The 12,765-nt window shown below is 40.4% G+C and overlaps 1 protein-coding gene across 1 annotated transcript; it reads right to left on the bottom strand.

Moving 5' to 3' along the window:
- Positions 1-1,457: 1,457 nt before the first annotated feature.
- Positions 1,458-8,488, bottom strand: LOC113689324 (uncharacterized). The gene is made up of 3 exons (XM_027207113.1): positions 7,963-8,488; positions 6,598-7,244; positions 1,458-1,757 (listed from the first exon to the last, which is right to left on the bottom strand). The coding sequence occupies exons 1-3, from the start codon at positions 8,486-8,488 to the stop codon at positions 1,458-1,460; spliced, it is 1,473 nt and encodes a 490-aa protein (XP_027062914.1).
- Between the last annotated feature and the right edge of the window lie 4,277 nt (positions 8,489-12,765).

The following is a 12,765-nucleotide window of genomic DNA, read 5'->3' on the forward strand; positions in this document are numbered from 1 at the left end:
TTCCAGCATCAGTTCCTGCAATTAGCACCAAAACCATATCCGAATAGAATCCATCCAATTAATGCAATATTTAGTTAAACAATTGTGAAAAATTATCCAAAATATCCCAAGAAAATGCACCCTATCAATCTCCCCCACACCTAAACTATGCTTGCCCTCAAGCATAATTAACTCAGAAGTGCAATCAAGATACCAAGCAATTTGCAGCAGTTCATACCAAAAATGGCATTCCACATTCCCCAATAACCTCATCGACATCAGAATATACCAAATCAACAATTCTCGCAGTTTAAAGTGCACTTATTCACTCCAAAGTGTATAGGATATGTATATAAGATGGCTCGCAAATCAACACAATAGAATGACACTACCATAAGCTTGCTCATATATCATATCGCCACCACTTACTTATGAATTTAAATGCAACAATCAAGGAACTTTGCAAGATTGTAATGGGGCTGGGGTAACAAGGAAAGACAAAAAGGATTCAAAGGGTGTAAAAATGTAAAGAAAATGCTCAGAAATTCATTACACAGATTCTTGCACATTTGAAACTTCAAGGCACCTCAACAGTCCAACCAGTGAAGTAAAAGTTAGCACTCGTCACAAACTTCGCCTTTCTTTTTTTTTTTTCTTTCTCCTTTTTTCACTCATCTATTTCTCCTCTCTTTTTCTCTCTTTTCCTCTTTTTTTTTTTGATTTTTTCTTCCTTTTTTTTCTTTTTTTTTTCAATAAGTACCATCACCATAAAAATCAACTCCACTTGTTGATTTCTTGCACTTTTTCTCCCCTTTTTTTTCATTTATACATATGTAATGCCTCCCAAATAATACCCCAAATTTCTATGCAATGAAATCAAAGCACTTCTTTACACAAGGTTCAAAAAGAAAGTCTAAAAAAAACGATTTTACGGCTACAAACTTGGGTATTAAGCGAAGAGTAAGGTTTAAGGCCTGACTTCGCTCCCTAATGGTGAATACACTAAAGGTTGGTTTTTAACAAAGTCCAAAAGTGGTTCAATCCTAGGTGCCCTATCATTTTAATGCATTAAACTCATTTAGATGTGGTCTTGACACGCATAACCGAGCAAATTCTAGAATGACAAACCATGTGCAATAACCACTCAAACAAACGAAAAATTAGGCCAAAAAATCATACAAGTGGTCAAATTTATGTCAAGTTTAGAATATTCATCAATAAATTCATTATCGAGGAAACGTAGAACACCCATGAACTTACCGCTTACACTCATATCTCAAGTGCATTCATCACTGTTTAAGGCAAAGAACTACTAAGGCAAGGCAAAATCAAATCAGACAACTAAAAGCCCAACTAAAGCATAGTTAACCCTCCCCCACTCCTAAACCTTACATTGCCCTCAATGTAAGCACAGAAAGATCAAAACAGAGGTTTTGGGCAACGAGACTTCCCTTAACACGGAGGAAGGCAGAAATGAACTAAGACTGTGGAGGGAAGGGCGGGCGAAAACCCACGTGGTGGAGGTACTGGGCTAAGTTCTGCGCCACTCCGGCCATTTGACGCTCCATCCGCTCCATTCGAGTATCCATGTGGTGCGGCTGGAAACGAAGCGCTAAATACTGGCTATCAGTAGGGGGCGGTGGCGAAGGTACTGAAGATGAAGGTCCGGGGGCATCCGTAGAAGGACCACCGATCTCCAAGGTAGCAGATTTGGAAACTTTGCGCTTCGGAGGAACCGCGATCGGTCTGGGGGGAGCGAACTGGAAAACGCCATTTACCTGTTGCACTAAACCCATTTTTTTCAAGCAAACCAAATCAATGGATTCCATAGTACAAGCACGATGCAAATTATGATTATTTAAGTCCAAAATCCCAAAATTTACAGGCAATTGAGTGATAAATGAGCCCAAGATTAATGACTTATTTTTCTTACTTAAAACAGTTCGGAGGTGGAGGGCAAACCAGCAACCCAAATTGACCTTAATCCGAGCAATTATGCACCAAATGAAAAAGAACTCGGGTTTGGTCAAAGTACCCAAACTACCCTTTCTACCAGAGAAACTGTAAGTCATAAATCTATATAAATAACGGTAGGCGGGGCTCTTAAGAAAAGATGCCTTAGACTGGCTGGGGTTATAGTTTTGTCGATCAACCGACAATTCTTTCCAATAACCAATGTTATGAGAGAAAAATGGCACCGTGTATTCGCACGGACTATGCATGTATTCCTCACTCTAGGAGTAGGGAATGTCAATAAACCCAAGGATCAAATTAAATTCAGTGATAGATTGGGTGAACTCTCTATCCATTAACCTAAACCTCACTACCCCCGGAGTAGTAACAGAGAATTCGTCAGGGACATTAAATTCAAAAGTGGCATAGAATTCTCAAATTAACTTAGTAAAAACAGGTAAAATGATAGCAGTATAACGGGTCCAACCTGTGTTGGATAAATGCTTCGTGACCTCATCCCTAAGATTCAATATATCAAGTGTAGGGCTGTGAATATATTTACAAGGAATTATCTTCCTTGTGCAAGCCGCGGTGTACCGTTCCTTGTCGGCAGCCCGAGTAAAGGTCCAATGACCGCCAAAGTGGGCCGGAGAAGAGATATGAACCTCCCTATCCCACCCAAGGCGGGTCCAAGGCCCTCCCGGACCAGTCGCTGGGGTAGGTCCACCCAAGGGGACTGTAGGCTGTGGGGTGGAGGTGGTTTGATTTTGCCTTTAGTTTTTGGTTTAGTCATTGGATATCAGAGAACAGGGCAAAGGCAAGGGAGAGGTGTTCAAAAGAAGGAAACAGACAGCCACCAAGCACGGGGTTCCAAACACAGCTCCCAAACACCGGCAAGTAAACAACAAACACCCCAGAAATTAAATAATTAGATAGACACAGCAAAACTTCCTCAAAAACAAATTAAACAGGCAATCAGAGTAAAAACTTCCCCCAAATACCACTGGTTGAGCACCAAATTTAGCAACTAGTTAACAGTCAACCACAGATAGAATCACAGCTCCCAAACACAGACAATTGCAGAAACGGACTATAAACTCACCCAAAAACTAATTAAACATGTAAGCAGCAAAATTTCACCCAAATACTACCGATTTAACCCCAATATGGAACAATTAGTCAACAACAGCCACAGATAATATCACAGGACCCAAATCCAACACAAAATTTCTGTCATCAGCTAGAAATTTAAAAATCTGGCCTCAGCTACGAATTTAAATTCTGTCCTCAGCTGATTAGTGATAGAAAATTAAAAAGAAAACACCAGGAAAAAGAGCTTGAAAGAGAGCAAGGTGACGGTAGAGCAGTGGTGACAATAGCGGAGGGACAACGATGCATGTGGGGCAGAGGCGCAGAAGGATGCACGTGATGTCGCGCGAAGGAGGGGCGAGGGGCGCACAGCGTGCCGCTGGGTGGCCTGGCTGTGCCCGTGCGCTGGCTGGGCCTGCTGGTTGAACACTGGGGCTCGCGGGTCTCTCGCTTGGCTTGCGCGAGCTTGGTTGGACAAAAATACGCAGGTGCTGGAGCAGCGCGCAGGTGATGGGCCGCACTGCTGGTCTGAACCGCGCGAGGGTCGCGTGCTTAGGTGCTGCCGTGCGCTGGGCTGCGCGAGCAGAAGTTGCGCCCTGGAGTTGCGGGCTAGTCGCGCGACTTGATGCTGCAGCGCTGTCGGCGCGCAATGGGGAGGAGAAAGGTGCGCTCGGCTGCTGCCCCGCGCTGTTCGCGCTCGATGCGAAAGGCGAGGGTGAGTGAGTTGGGGTACGCGCAGGAGAGGTCGCGGGGTGTGCTTGGCGCGATGGGCGGCGGCGGACCGTGGCTGTAGCGTGGTGCGGCGGCGGACGGTAAGGAGCAAGAAGAAGAAGAAAAAGAAAGAAAAGGAAGAAGAAAGAAGAATAGAAGAAATAGGGTTACGGGTCCTTGAAAATTTTTTTTTTTGTAAAGGCAATTTCGTCTTTTCCCAAATTTTTTTTTTTAATAAAACGACCAAGGGACCCCTGCGTTAGGCGTGGGCACGCCTAACTGCTTACTAGTATTCTGACCATCCGTCGAAAATTTTTGATCTTTAAGCGTGACCACCTAGCGTGGGCACGGCTAACTACTGTAGAGTTTTCTGACCATCGATGCAAATTTTCTTCCCTTAAGTGTGACCACCTGGCGTGGGCACGCTTAACTGCTATAGAGTCTTCTGACCGTCGCCATCCAACTCTTTTCCTTAGACGTGACCACTTAGCGTGAGCACATCCAACTGCCAACTTCCTGCCACAAAACAACAACCTATTAAATGACATCAACACTTAACAAAAACTTCAAAAATGTATGAAATTAAAACAAATAGCCTTGGATTGCCTCCCAAATAGCGCCTTTCTTTAATGTTTTTGGTTAGATACGGCCGGAACCCTCAAACAAGATAAATTGGATCCTTGAGGTGTACAACTTTCACTTCTTCAACAGAGAATCCTTCATAATAAGGTTTTAGACGATGGCCATTCACCACGAACTTCTTCTCCGTCTTTAAACTTTGGATCTCCACTGCACCATAATGAAACACATTAGAAACGACAAAAGGGCCAATCCAACGAGAACGCAACTTACCGAGAAAAAGTTTTAGTCTCGAGTGATACAAGAGGACTTTTTGCCCTACTACAAAAGATTTCCTTGAGATTTGCTGATCATGGAAGATTTTACTCTTTTCCTTGTAGATCGTGCATTCTCGTATGCCCGATTTCTAATCTCTTCCAATTCTTGTAACTGCAATTTCCTTTGGACCCCCGCCTCTTCCAGGTTCATGTTGCACTGTTTCACTGCCCAAAACGCCTTGTGTTCGAACTCCACGGGAAGATGACAAACCTTACCGAAAACAAGTCTGTACGGGAACATCCCAATCGGCGTCTTATACGCACTGTGGTACGCCCACAGTGTATCTTCTAACTTCAAATTTCAATCCTTTCTGTCCGGACGTACCATCTTCTCCAAGATTGATTTAATCTTCCTGTTTGACACTTCGGCTTGACCATTTGTCTGTGGGTGATACGGTGCGAAAACCTTGTGGAGCACGCCATATTTTCGGAATAGGGCAGTAATAGTCTTATTACAGAAGTGTGTGCCCCTATCACTCACCACAGCTCTCGGTATCCCAAAGCGGATACATATGTTAGACTTTAGAAACTCTGCCACCACTCTAGAATTATTAGTACGGGTGATTTTTGCTTCCACCCACTTGGAGACATAATCAATCGCAAGTAAGATATATACGAAACCAAAAGACAAGGGAAAAGGCCCCATAAAATCTATCTCCCAAACATCAAAAATTTCAACAAACAACATGGGGGTTTGGAGCATTTGATCCCTACGAAAAATATTTCCCACCCATTGACACTTATCACATGATTTACAAAACAAGTACGCATCTTTAAAAAGGGTGGGCCAATAAAAGCCACTCTCCAACACCTTGCGAGCTGTTCGCTTAGGCCCAAAATGCCCTCCACATGCAAACGAATGACAGAAATTCAAAATAGAGTAGAATTCACATGCACTTACACACCTTCTTAGCACTTGATCCGAGCATTGTCTCCAAAGGTAGGGGTCGTCCCAAATGTAGTATTTCGCATCACTTTTCAACTTGTCTCTACTAGCCTTTGGCCACCCTGCAGGCAATTGATTAGTCACTAAGAAATTTACAATATCAGAACACCAGGGTGCCGACAAATCAACGGCAAGTAGTTGTTACTCTGGAAATGTCTCTCTCAATGGTTGCTCTTTCTTATGTGTCAGCAAGAGGCTCAAGTGACCTGCAACCAAATTCTCTGCCCCACTTTTATCTTTTATCTCCAAGTTGAACTCTTGTAGGAGTAGGATCCATCTGATGAGTCTTGATTTTACGTCCTTTTTCGTCATCAAGTACCTCTAGACTATATGATCAGAGAAAAATGTTACTTTTGCACCTAATAAATAAGGTCTAAATTTTTCTAATGCAAAAACAACAGTTAGTAATTCTTTCTCCGTTGTAGAGTAGTTGAATTGAGCTCCGTTCAACGCCTTCGATGCATAGTAGATTGCATGCGCCGCCCTGTCAATTCTTTGTCCCAACACTGCTCCCACTGCGTAGTCGTTTGCGTCACACATTATTTCGAATGGAAAACTCCAGGTTGGGGGTTGAAAGACGGGCGGTGAGGTTAATGATTCCTTCACTTTGTCAAATGCCATCATGCACTCTTCGGTGAAGTCTAATGCTACATTCTTTTGCAACAGCTTGAATAGGGGCGCTCCAATTTTTTAGAAATCTTTAATAAATCTCCTGTAGAACCCTGCATGACCCAAGAAAGAACGCACTTCCCGTACACTTACGGGGTAAGATAAAGCAGAAATAATATCGACTTTCAGTTTATCTAACTCAATGCCCCTAACCTACACTACATGTCCTAAGACAATACCATACTCCACCATGAAATGATATTTTTTTCAATTAACAACTAAATTTGTCTCTATGCATCGCTTCAGAATTAAAGCTAAATTATCAAGACATTCTTCAAAACTATCTTCATACACACTAAAATCATCCAGAAACACCTCAATAATTTTTTCTACATATTCGGAGAATATACTTACCATACACCTCTGGAAAGTTGTTAGAGTATTGCAGAGGCCGAGAGACATCCTCCGATAGGCCAACGTGCAAAATGGGCAGGTGAATGTAGTTTTCTCCTGATCCTCTGGTGCTATCGCAATCTGAAAATACCCTGAAAAATCATCACGAAAACAATAGTAAACACGACCAGCCAACCTCTCTATCATCTTATCAATAAAAGGTAGAGGAAAGTGATCATTTTTCGTCACTGCATTCAATTGTCGGTAATCGATGCACTGGCGCAGTCTTGTGGGTTTTCTCACTGGGACCATCTCGCCCTCTTGGTTCTCTTCTGTAGTCACTCCCGCCTTTTTCGGGACTACCTGAGTTGGGTTAACCCACGGACTGTCTGAGGTAGTGAAGATGATCCTCAATTCCAGGAGTTTAAATATCTCCTTCTTTACCACTTCCATCATTAGTAGGTTCAATCTTCGTTGTGCCTGTCTTACCGACTTTGCATCATCCTCAAGCCGAATCCGGTGCATGCATAAGGAATGGCTAATCCCCTTGATGTCTGCTATGCTCCACCCAATCGCTTCCTTATGATCTCGAAGAAGACGAATAAGGTTGTCTTCTTGCCTTGGTGACAGGTGTGCAGATATGATGACCGGCAATGTCTCCTTGTCCCCTAGAAATGCTTACTTCAAATGCTTTGGGAGAGGTTTAAGTTCCAACTCGGGTGCCTGCACAACAGAAGACAACAATTTTGTTTGAGTTTCTGGTACAAAAAGGAAAGCAAGCTCATACCTCGGAGAAATTGGCAGGAGCGAATGCAAAACTCCAACCGCACGGTATAACTCATTACTTATTTCTACATCAAGAGTTGCCCCCAACTCAAGATGTTTGGCCAAAGTTACTGCCAGTGCATCTTCTCCACCCAATTCGAACGTTTCATGTACAAGGGGCTCAATAACACTTAAAGAAAAAACAGAGTTAGCCTTATCCGAGTACTTCATCGCATCAAAGATATTAAAATTCATCAATTTTCATCAAACTCCATTGACAAAGTACCATCATTTACATCTATTTTTGTCCTAACAGTGCTTAAAATGGACTACCTAACAAAATAGGTGACGGATTTAGTGACATTTCATCCCCCATGTTTAGGACATAGAAATCTGTAGAAAAAACTAACTCATTGACCTGTACCAAAACATCTTCAACTAACCCCTCTGGGTAAGCGTTGGTACGGTCTGCTAGTTGAATAATAATACTTGTGCCTTTTAATGGCTCAAGATTTAAAAAGGCGTAAATAGTCTTAGGCATAACATTAATTGACTCCCCTAAATCCAACATCGCTTTCCTAATCGGGGTATCTCCTATTTTACAAGGTATGGTGAACATACCTGAGTCCTCACACTTGGGAGGGAGTTTCCTTTGGAGTATTACTGATACATTTTCTCCCACTGTCACTCGTTCATCTCCTCTTATCTTTTTTTTGTGGGTGCACAGATCTTTCAAAAATTTGGCATACTTTGGTATCTGCTTGATTGCATCCAACAATGGGATGTTGATCTCCACTTTCCTGAATACATCCAAAAGCTCTTTTTCCTTCTCTACCTTCTTTGTTTTCTCCAACATGCAAGGAAAAGGAGGTAAGTTAGATTTAATAGGAGATGAAGGAGTGAATGTTACCTTAGGATTTTCACGAATGCGCCCTTCCTCTTCAATCTCTTTTTCTATCTCCTCCTCATTTTTGCTCTTTGGATTTTTCACTTTAGGTCCCTCCACTTCCTTGCCACTCCTCAGTGTCATGGCACTTACATTTCTGAGATTTGCCTCGGGTTGCGATGGCAATTTCTCATAAACGTAGGACTCCACGCGGTTGATAGCAGTTACCATTTGGCTCATTCGAGCATCCATATCTTTCATGTCCGCTTTGGTGTCTTGCTGGAATTGGGTAGTGCTCGTGGTTAAGGCTCTGATCTCCTGTTGAATCTGAGTAGTAGTCGTGGCCAGGCTCTTGACAATATCCTCCAGAGAGCTTCCCGAATTGGAGGGCGAGAGTTTTCTGCAATGGCTTCGATAAGCTCCCATGCTCCCTTCGGTGTCGTGTTTCCCAGTGCTCCTCCACTCGCAGCGTCAATGATACTCCTGTCTGTAGACTGGAGCCCTTCATAGAAGTACTGGATCAACAATTGTTCACTAATTTGATGCTGCGGACATCTAGTGCACAACTTATTGAACCTTTCCCAGTAGTCATACAAGGACTCCCCGAGATACTGCTTAATGCTGCATATCTCCTTCCTCAAACTCGCGGCCCGGGATGCAGGATAGAATTTTTTTAAAAAATTCTTTTTCAATTGTGCCCATGTGGTAATACTACCTACGGGTAAGTAGTATAGCCAATCTTTAGCTGCATTCTTGAGAGAGAAAGGGAAGGCTCTTAATCTAATTTGCTCTTCAGTGACCCCAGGAGGTTTCATGCTCAAGCAAATCATTTCGAATTTCTTGACGTGTTTGTGGGGTTCTTCGCCAGAGAGACCATGGAACGAGGGTAGGAGGTGAATCAACCTCGATTTCAGCTCGAATGAGGTATTCTCAGCCAGAGTTGGGAACGTAATGCACAAGGGTTAGTGAGTCAACTCCGGAGTAGCCAGCTCCCTTAATGTTTGGGTGTTGGCCATGCTAAATTCGTCTTCTACTGATTCGTTTGCAGTAGATGTTTGCCCTTCTTTTCATCTCCTGATTTCTTGCCTTCGCTTACGCGCTGCCTTCTCAACCTCAGGGTCGTATACCAATTCACCTGTGCAAGAAGAACGGGGCATAAACTAGCAAAAACATCAAGAAAAAAAATTGAACTAAAAAAAAATAAATATTTCAAACGCCAGTCCCCGGCGACGGCGCCAAAAATTGACAGGTGTTGAACTTGTACAATAATAATAAATAAAACCTAACTACCACCTGAAGCAGTCAATAATCAGTTCTAGTATTGGAGCAGAGACTCTAGGTGTGCAATGGGTTACTTGATTCACCCTGTTCTCGAAGAATTTGCTTTATCCGATATATTTGAATTAATTATTTAACTGAATTCACTAACTAGTAGACAGTGACAAGCAGAGTTGTTTCCTCAGGGACTAGCGAGAAATTTATTTTTTTTCAAGTCAAGATAAATGGGGATTTTCAGGATTAAATGCTAACTAAATGAATGAAATGCAGAAAATAATTAATTAAAAGAAATAATTAGAGAAACTCCAGCCAAAAGTACACTTCAGAAATGGTTCATGCACAGATCATCGATTCACAGATAATTCCAACATTTATTAATAAATTAGTTATAGTTGTCATGCACGTAATAACACAACTAATCTTTCCTTAATTTCTCGATAGTTAAGGTACGACCGTTAACTATTTCTCTAATCTAGAAACAACCCTAGGTACGAACGTAGGATTTAATTTCTAGATTACATTAATAATTAGAAAGGCCCAATTCTAACTAATAAACACTCTACGAGGGTTTATTTAATTTAGATCATATGTTCCCCTGACATAAATCCAATTACGCTAGTTGCTACTGAGATAGAGATAACGAACAATTACGGATTCAATTATCCCTATTTAGGAAAATAGCCTATATGAACAATTAATTAGTGCGCACTAATCAATCATATACAAGGGCTATAACAATTAGAAGCAGGAAACATATAAATACCACTAAATGAAGAAAATAACTAAAAACGGTTTAGATCTCACAATGATTGCTGAACCAATTCGTCAGTTGCCCCCTTGACTAGAATTAGAAAATTAGCCCTCCATTAATGGAGGACAAACCACGCGTGGAGAATTGGGAAAGGTTGCCAAATCGGATCTTTCAATTTCGGTCAACAACCGAAGACAAGAACAAGGAAATTGATTACTCTCAATGGTCTCCAGAAGTCCGAACGTACGAGGAGTCAAATTGCTCCCTTCAATTGTATCAAACAAGGGTAAAAAGCGTTAACTACAAGTCAACAATGGCGGCTGGCCTTTTGTTGCCTTTTTCCCAAATTACCTACAAAGACATGCGAGAGTTTCTTTTTCTTCCTTCTTCAATTTCGGTCAAAGCCAGATTGAAAAACAATTCAAAGGTCCACAATTGCGGCTAGCCTCTTTTCTTCCTTTGTTCTCACAAAACATACGAGAAAGGGTTTTTTCCAATTGCTTTCTACTCAATTTGGTCAGTGCAAATGGAGAAGCCCTTTTTGCAAAGTCAACCCCGGTAGCTTCTGTCCCCTGATTGTTTTTAAAGCCACGGCCACCGAAAAAAGTAAAAGTAACCTAAGCCAAAACGAAAATCCCCTAAAACAAGTAGTCCCCCGAAAATGGAGGAAGGGATTTCCTCTTATCTGAAACTGGTATTCAAAGAAACAGAACTCCCTCAAAAAAAAAATAAAATCCATTATAATTTAATTTCTTCAACTTCTCAAGTGGGCCCCACTGCTTGAAGTGCCCCACGTACGACAAATCCTCTAAATTTTGACTTTTAAGCGCTTTTCATCATCAGTTCCTACAATTAGCACCAAAATTATATATGAGTAGAATCCACCCAATTAATGTAATATTTAGTTAAACAATTGTGAAAAATTACCCAAAATATCCCAAGAAAATGCACCCTATCATGATACCTTTTTTCTTTCATATTTTGTCCGCTTCTATTAAGCTTTCAAAATCAATCACAGTGGTTGACATGCTTCAAAATAGGGCAATTTTTTTATTTTGAAAATGGCCATTGTTTCCAACCAGATTCAATCCACATCTGAGTGAAAGCAAAAATGTACATTACTCTTGTTTATTTTGAGAATTTGAAATGATACTTTAGCCGTTCGTTTCTCTATTTATACAGATTTTATCATTTGTTCTCTCATTTGAGCCTTAAAAGGTACAATTTCATTTCAAATAAAAGCCTTAGTGATAATAACCCTACATTGAAAAAATTTTCAAATGTCAAAAGGAAATGGATTCTCCCAATGGCCTATTCTTTATTTTGGTTGTCATGCGAAGTAAGAATGATACTTTGGTCATCGTTTCTACTATCTAAATACTGTTTATCCTTTGCATCCTTATTTGAACTTAAATTGGTGGTTCGTTTTAAAAGCACTTGTGATTGCACCCCACATTGGGGAAGAAAATTGAAGAATTTTTCAAAAATAGCAAAAATGCTAAAATTAAAAAAAAAGAGAAACTACAAGTTGGAGGAATTTGATTCTACTATTGATGTTTGGATTTCAATATTGAAAAAAGAGACGGGGTATCTATACTCTAAAAGTTAGGGAGTTTTTCAATTTTATCATTGATATTTGGGATTTCGATATTGGCAAAAAAAAAAAAAAAGAAAACAATGTGAAGAAAAAAAAAGAGAAGAAAAGAAAATGCAATGATATTCAATACTGAAATCTCTCTAGTGATGGATGATAAAAGTCAAAATAGAGTCGATGATTTTTGAGTCCAAACTGGGGCAATTTTTGAAAAGGAATGCGATCGTAAGTGTATTGTTCTTGAAAATCTTGTTTCTTTTAGCTATCATTGTGAAAGCCACATTACAAGTTCATAAAGTTTATTGCTGACTTATCTTTCATGACAACTCAAAATAAGAATCATGCCTCTAAAGAATCTACCAATCACTCGTGATCATAAGACCATAACATGTTTTTATATGTTTAGCTATCATTTGTACCCATATATTACAAGTTTATAGAGTTTATATGTTGACTGAATTTTCTCAAGAAGTAAGAGTGATAAACTCTTTGCTTTCACCAAGATGTGATATTGAATGGATTAGACATAATCTGTACACAAAAGCAAGACAGATCGTGATATGTCATTTATCTTAGCCACCTCAAAATCAAGAATAATACCGCTTGTTTGGACCTAAAGGATAAGCTAATAAGAAAAGTGATCACTTTCTCTAAACACCGATCCTAAAGTGAGGATGGAATTTTTTGCAACTTGGTCTTATTTTAAGAGATTCATCATGGAGTCTTCTACATGAGTTTGAACCCGACATTTAAAATTCTTCATTTGAAAAATGCAATTTCTATTCACATTGCATGTTAGTATGTGATTATTTTTCTAAATTTTAGAAAATACAGTTTTGTTACTTTGTTCAAAATAAATGGATAGTCAGTCAAAAAAAAATTTTGTAATTAAAATAGGTCCAAATTTGGGTAAAT

Source organism: Coffea arabica, chromosome 5e (genome assembly GCF_036785885.1).
Source record: "Coffea arabica cultivar ET-39 chromosome 5e, Coffea Arabica ET-39 HiFi, whole genome shotgun sequence".
Taxonomy (NCBI): Eukaryota; Viridiplantae; Streptophyta; class Magnoliopsida; order Gentianales; family Rubiaceae; genus Coffea; species Coffea arabica.